The sequence below is a fragment of the Palaemon carinicauda genome, chromosome 25, assembly GCF_036898095.1.
Source record: "Palaemon carinicauda isolate YSFRI2023 chromosome 25, ASM3689809v2, whole genome shotgun sequence".
In the NCBI taxonomy this organism is placed as follows: domain Eukaryota; kingdom Metazoa; phylum Arthropoda; class Malacostraca; order Decapoda; family Palaemonidae; genus Palaemon; species Palaemon carinicauda.
In genome coordinates this window covers 3516606-3524012 of record NC_090749.1, presented here as the reverse complement: position 1 = coordinate 3524012, position 7407 = coordinate 3516606, and the positions used below count along the sequence as shown (strand labels likewise).

The 7407-nt window shown below is 42.7% G+C and overlaps 1 protein-coding gene across 1 annotated transcript; it reads right to left on the bottom strand.

The window, feature by feature from the left end:
• Positions 1–209: 209 nt before the first annotated feature.
• LOC137618613 (uncharacterized) lies at positions 210–938 on the bottom strand. Its single transcript, XM_068348724.1, has one exon. The coding sequence runs from the start codon at positions 936–938 to the stop codon at positions 210–212; it is 729 nt and encodes a 242-aa protein (XP_068204825.1).
• Between the last annotated feature and the right edge of the window lie 6469 nt (positions 939–7407).

Here is a 7407-nt window from a genome sequence, read left to right as displayed (position 1 = left end):
AAAACCACCGATATGGCTTGTTGGCAAGTCTGAAGGGAGTACTGGGAATTATTTTAAGATTTGCAAACTAATTCAGAAAAAGGTAGGAACATTACACCGGGTGATACAGGGTGACAAAAAAAAAAAAAAAAAAAAAAACGGTCATCACCAGAAAACTAATAACTTCCAAAATATTATTCAGATCGACACAAAACTTTAGCTATATTAGGTCAAGCCTGTGTAGCAGACATCTCCAAAGTTTCAAGTCTGTACAACAAACACTCTTTGTTCCACTGGCTCTCCAAAATGTGCTCCAAATGAGCTCCCCGGTGATGCAGGCACATTTGGATCCGGCCAGACAAATTCTTGATGACCCTCCTGCATTCCTCCCTCGGGATCACTCTTATTGCTGCTTTGATTGCTGCTTTCAGGTCAGGTATGGTCTGGGGGTTGTTTCCATATACCCTGTCCTTAAGGTATTCCCAGAGATAAAGATCGGCGGGGTTCAGGTCCGGTGAATACGGCAACCACTCGGGATCACACCTGCCGCTGATCAGTTGGTCAGGGCAACGCTGCTGAAGCCATGCCAATGATTCGTTTGAAGTGTGAGGGGTGGCACCATCCTTCTGGAACCTATGGAGGACCCTGACTACTCCTCTCTGTCTACCAAGTGCTGTCCAAAACTTGCCAAGCACCTGGACATATCGCTCGGTGTTGATTGTCACAGACCGCTCGTTGTCGTCCTCGAACCAGGATGGTCCAATGATGCCTTGTTTGGAGATGGCGACCCAGGCAGTGCACTTCACCGAGTGTAATGGCCTTTGCAGACAGTGCTCAGGGGGTGTGCTACCCCAGAATATATTGTTCTTTGAGTTCAGGTGACCTGACAACAGAAATTGCGCCTTGCCCGAAAACCAAACATTGTCAAGGAAGTCTGGCACAGTGTCAATCTTGCACATGATCACTCACTTCCTCATGTCGTCAGGTGAAAGCTTGTGTTTAATTTGTAGCCTGTAAGGATACAGGTGGAGATCTGCGTTCAAAATTCTTCTAAGCTCCTGACTTTGCTGTCGCACAGACTTGCTTGGGCTGCGGACAATGGAGTCTCTGACTGCAGGAATGTTGTGTGGTGTCCTTGATGATTTCGGTCGTCCAGAGTGTGATTGTCTGTTAGTGTCTTTACAACTAAGGTTATGCACAATATCATGGGTTCTGAACTTGTTGAAACCCATCTGTAGATCATTGAGTGGACAGGAAATTCTTGATATTTGAACCGTTCTTTGAATTGTGATTGAGCTGCGTGGATAGAGTTAAACGGAAAATATGCTTCAATTATAAATGTCTTTTCCTAAATGGTCCATGGCATCTTGAAGGTCGAATTTGGTAGACTCTTAGAACATTTTTTTTTCGTAAATCTGAAAAATAAAAGGAATTGATTATTTATTTCAAAAGGTATTCAAGTGTGATTGAGCTGAGTGGATAGACTTCAACCGAAAATATGCCTCAACTATAAATGTCTTTTCCTCAGTGGTCCATGGCATCTTGAAGGTCGAATTTGGTAGACTCTTAGAACATTTTTTTTCGTAAATCTGAAAAATAAAAGGAAATGATTATTTATTTCAAAAGTTATTCAAGTTTAGGTGATGACTGTTTTTTTTTGTCACCCTGTATATCTCGCTTTGAAAAAAAATAGCATCCTTATTCGTGCCAAGTCATGCACGCAATCGGCAATTCTGTCTAACCTTAAGACAAGTAGTGATGATGACATGTTAGATATCAGACCCCACATAAATTTTAGTTACGGAAGAGGAGTAGTCTTTAATAAAGACCTGTATGAATCTACAGAAGAGGAAATACTGGCCATGTGACCATGAACAATGTGGAAAGTACACGAGATTCCTGGAATGTCAATGATTATCCTTACTTTCCAGGATGCTGATGTGTCTTTCCACATTGTTATTGAGAAGGAAAGAATTAATGTTGTACCTTTCCAACAAGCCACTACGATATTTCAATTGTCTCAATTTTGGACATCCTTCTAAAGTTTGCAAAAATTTGAAAATTTGTAGCATTTGTTTCAGATTTTACCATGGAGAGTGTACACTTGAGGCCAGGTGTTTGAAATGAAACTCAAAACATAAATCCAGTGATCCTTCTCTCTGATTACGGTTCTTTTTATCTTTGCCTACACATTAACTGAATAGTCTGGCCTATTCTTTACATAATCTTGTCTGTCCTCATACACCTGACAACACTGATATTATCAAACAATTCTTCTTCATCCAAGGGGTTACTGCAATGTAATTGTTCATTGGCCACTTTCCTCTTGCCAAGGGTAGAAGAGACTCTTTAGCTATTTTAAGCAGATCTTCTAGAAGGACACTCCAAAATCAAACCATTGTTCTCTAGTCTTGGGTAGTGCCCTAGCATCTGTACCATGGCGTTCCACTGTCTTTGGTTAGAGTTCTCTTGCTTGAGGGTACACTCGGGCACACTATTCTATCCAATTTCTCTTCCTCTTGTTTTGTTAAAGTTTATATAGTTTATATAGGAGATATTTATTTTAATGTTGTTACTCTTAAAATATTTAATTTTTCCTTTTTTCCTTTCCTCACTGGGCTATTTTCCCTGTTGGAGCCCCTGGACTTATTGCATCCTGCTTTTCCAACTCATTATTAGCAAGTTGTAATAATAATGATAATAATAATAATAATAATGATAGGAGCTGCAAGCTTTATAAGTTGGAAGAAGCTGCCCTCAACAAATCCAGTGTAGAACACATAAGTGTGGGACATGCGAAAAGACTACTTAATAATTAAACAGCTATGGAGAGGTACTGAAATCTAGAAAAAATATACCACAGGAAACTTCAAACCCAAGTAGTAATGCCAGTAGCTCAGAGAAAAGAAATGTATCATCTTATAATATGACGAGGCAAGCATATTGCCTTCTGAGGCTTTGCCACGGTGTATCAAAAGTGGGGCATTGCCCATTTCTGTTCAATCTTCCTCCCTCATTACCAACAATAGTGCTAACCTTTCTCAGGCAATGTCCTGGACTGATTTGATGGACGTTCCAATTAAAACCAACTTATCTGGTGCACCTGTAGTGGGGAAGGTAAATATCCTGGTAGCTCACCTCCTTTTAATAGGAAAAGAGAGACCTCCATATCTCCCACCTCCTTCCATAAGAAACATTGAATAAAGTTATACCATCAAATAAATTTGATATTTGGCCTGTTTATGTTTCTTATCAACCAAAAGACAATTTAGATGAATCAGAAATTAAAATTTAGGTCCACCATCCCTTCAGCAATTAGATCAAAAGGATACAAAGAAAAAGACGAACGTAAAACCCAATAAATCAATACCCTCTCTAAAGAAACCTCTGGAAAATAGACCAAATAATGGTCCATCTTTACAGAGATCGCGACAATGGAATCTTGAGAAGGTGGATTTCGTGAGCTATGCAAAATTGAAGGGAATGGAGAAGTTTAAAAGTGTTGATGATGCTATAGACTTACTGAATGGAACTTTTCATACATCAGGAGTCAGTTCAATTCCCAAAACAACAGGGATATTTAAACGGCAACCAGTCCCCTGGTGGTCTTCAGAACTTAACTGCCGTGCACAAAGCCACAATAAGATTTTTAACTTGATTGCCCAAACGCCATGCTGAGGAAAATTTAATTATATACAAGAAGTGTAGAGCACAGTTCTGCATTGCAATCTAAGAAGCTAGGCGCTAGTCTTGGGTATCTTTTGTTTTCTCAGTCAGCAGTAGAACACCACCATCTTTTGCATGGAGGAAAGTAACAAAGATAGCAGGCAAATTTATCCCCAACCCACCACCACTGTTGAAGGTGAATGGTCAGTATGTGACCGGAGCAACTGATGTTAGCAATGCCCTGGCTGATCATTTATCAAATGTATCATCTAGGTGTGAAGCAGCTCCTGGTCACCAGTATAGAAGCAGTGAAAAACATAAATTTTTAAATTTTGCAACAGGAAAGTAAGAATCTTACAATGCTCCTTTTACTAAGAGAGAATTTGATTCTGCACTTGCTATGTATAATGATACAGATCCTGGACCCGATGGAATTCCATATGCAATGATTAAACTTGTATCTTTTAATGCTAAGTTATTTATTTTAACCATTATTAACAGAATATGACATGATCATAGTTATCCAAGTGTTTGGGAACTAGCCATTATTTTAGCCGTAACATAACCCGGTAAGGATAAGTTGTTCCATAACTGGAATACAAACCAATGCTCGTTATAAGGGTATTACTTTCGGCGAAGCTAAAAAAATGAGCCATTAGACTTTTACCGTGGGGTAACCACCTACCCACTAGATAGTGGGGGAGGGAGTGTGGGGTGGGGGGCGGGTGTTAGAGGCTACCCATCTCAGTCACACATCTGTGACTGTGACTTATATTCACTTTACTTTTGGCTCGGGGGAAGAGACATTGTCTCTCTCCCCTCTCCAATTGATCGGGCTTTTGACTTTTTGATCTCATGTTTTTCTTTTTTACAGTATATATGAAAACATGTTTTTTATATATATTCTAGGCTTTCTTTACAGTGAATGTTGCTGTTTGTGTGACAGAGTAGTGTGGCAGATTTTCGACGGCAGAGAATCATCCTTTACGACTTTATTTCCTTGGACAACGGACATCCCGTAGGTGGGGTCCTTTTGAGTGACTTGGCCGCCACCGCAGGGGAATCGTCATCATTTGGATATTCTTCCGTTTGGATATTAACGTCACCTTCCCTTTTATGTGTTCTTAGAGGGAATATGCTTGCAGCCTTCACAGAGCTTGACTTTGGTCTTCTTTTTCTCACTGACAACGCCGCTCACTTTATGTGAGTGGCCCGTAAATCCTTTGCGGGGAGAACACCTTTGCCGGTCACAGGTTAGGTTACGCTTCTGAATAGTTTTCTTCATTAATTGAAATAATAATATTTGGTAATTTAACTTTTCAGCTTTGATTCCGCTCTCCTTCCTGGGATGATGGTCATACGGCCTTTTCTTGCCGGCGAAGGATGTGCATGACCTTAGCTTCTCCGTTCTTCCTATGGGAACCCCTGATTGGTTCTCCCGAGTAGTTTGTTTTGTCTGCTGAATTAATCAATTGTAATTCTTTTTTTACAGTTTTTACGCTGCCGCTCTACTCCCGTTGATGGTGGCCGGGCAAGGGAGTGCACAGTCCTTAATTTGTGTCTGTTCTTTCAGGGGACACCTTTTCTGTCCGTGGATTAGGTGCTAGGGAGTTTTCTGTTTTCATTTTTCCTCAGTGAAGCCATATTTCCTCGTTCGGCTAAGATAGCCGACATAGAAGAGCAGTTCTGTTTGTTCCTGTGGAATCTGCTGTCAGTGCGTCATCCCCCTCCTGTTCTCCTGCGCCTGAGGCAGCTCCTGATCAGCACACTAACCTTCAGGAACTAGCTCCGGCTATGTTTTCTCAGGTATCGCTCGATGCAGATCTTCAACTTGAACAAGGCTTGTTGATGGGAAGCAAAGAAAGCTGCCCGAAGGTCTGCCTCCAAGGTTTGGACCACTTCCCCTTCTGAGTGAGAGCTATCCTCCCCAGGTGTGGTGTTGGGCTGTCCTTCCTTCCGAGGGAGAACTTCCTATCATCATCTCTGTCTAGTAACCTTCCCGCCTGCGAGGAGAATTGCTGACAGCTATATCTCATTAGTTGTTGCAGTCTCTTCGCCAAAAACTTGCCCCCACCCCCTACCCATGCTGAACCAACTCTTCCATCAGGGGCAGAGCGAAGTCCAAGGCAAGTCTCTCCTGCGGCTGATCACTTCTCGCGTTCACGAGAGAGACCACCTATCGAGACACCTCTTCAGAAACCTTCCAACTTAGCAATTTTCATCATGGGTGAGCTCGCCGAGTTCGTAGTCCTTTTCGTCTCCTCATACGCGCTCATTCACCTTTAGCAAAGTGACGTCTGTTTGGCTCGTCGTTGACATCTGCAAAACAATCTCCTTCAGAGGAACTTCAAGGTCCTCGCCGTTTGTCCACTCCTAAGGTATTGCCTTTGGGACTAGTCTCGTCAGTCTCACTCCTCTCAATCTGGTTCCTGACCCTCGCCTATCTCACCGGACTCTCCTCGGACTTGCCGTTTACTTGTGCAACACTTCTCTCTGACCTCTCGCCATTGAACTGATGTTTGGGGCCTGCTGTTGCCCATCAAATCTCTGGACTCCTGACCTGCTCGCTGGCTTCTCGCTAACTGCCGATCACTAATTAGTCATTTTCCAATCGGCAACTCACCGATTGTCAAACCTTAATGCTGTTCCTCAGCTCATTGATTGTCGATCTCAAGCTCGCAGAGCTCATCTGAGGTTTCCACTCACTGATCGCCTACCTACAGGTCTCCGGTCACCAGATCACCGATCGCCAGCTCGCAGGTCTCCCGCTCACAACTAGACCATTCGACGGCTTGCCATCCGCCAGCTTGCCTATTTTGCAACTCCCTGTTTGTCAGCTCGCTGATGGCCAGCCTAACTTACCAGCACGCTGATGGTAAGCGCAACAATTGCCGATCGCAAGCTCAGTGACCGCTGATTGCCAATTGCCTGCTCACTGATTGCTCGATCTTTCTTTCACTGATCCTCGATCACCAGCTCGCTGATCGCCAATCTCCAGCTCGCCAATCGCCAGTACGCCGATCGCCACCTCACCGATCGTCGAATCATATTGCTGTTCCTCAGCTCACCGCTTGTCGATTGCCAAGTCGCCAAGCGTCATTTCAGATATCTGGCCACCTAGCGATCGCTGACCAATGATCACCAATTCGCCGATTCGCCAGCTCGCTGTTTGTCAGCTTGCCAATTGCCAATTGCCAATTCAATGGCTAGACAATCTCCAGCTTCTTACCGATTAGTGTTTGACGACTCGTCGTTCGCTATCTTGGCATGTGACAGCTTTCTGTTTGTCAACTTGACGTTTGCCTACTTCCCGTTCGCTGTTCGTCAGCTCGTGTTCATCGCTAAGCTAGCTAAAGATCGTCTTCTCTCCTCTCTCTTGTGCTTCCGCTACTTCGTTAGCCTTCACATATACTGCAGTGTTTCTCAACCTTTTTTCACAAATGGCACACTTAGGATCTTATAATAATATCACGGCACACTTGGAAAATTTAAGAGAAAAAATTAAGAGAATATATACTTGTAAATATGAGATGGAACTACAGACTTAAGAAATAAAACACTTTTAAATATGAACTTACTTTATTTCAGTGTTTTTCTTAGAGTAAATTGTGAAGATGATTAGTGTGAAACTTGTGCCTAGTGTTTTTTGGCGACTTCCTCAATATTTGGTCGAATGTGTGATAAGCAGACCCTCATTTCTTCTTCAGTTGAGCGTAGTCTCTCTCGCTTCTTAGTTTTGATGTTATTTAGGGTTGAGAAGCC

Bases quoted from the DNA above. Each gene is read 5' to 3' on its own strand.
- LOC137618613 (XM_068348724.1), bottom strand. From the start codon at position 938: ATGTGCAAGATTGACACTGTGCCAGACTTCCTTGACAATGTTTGGTTT.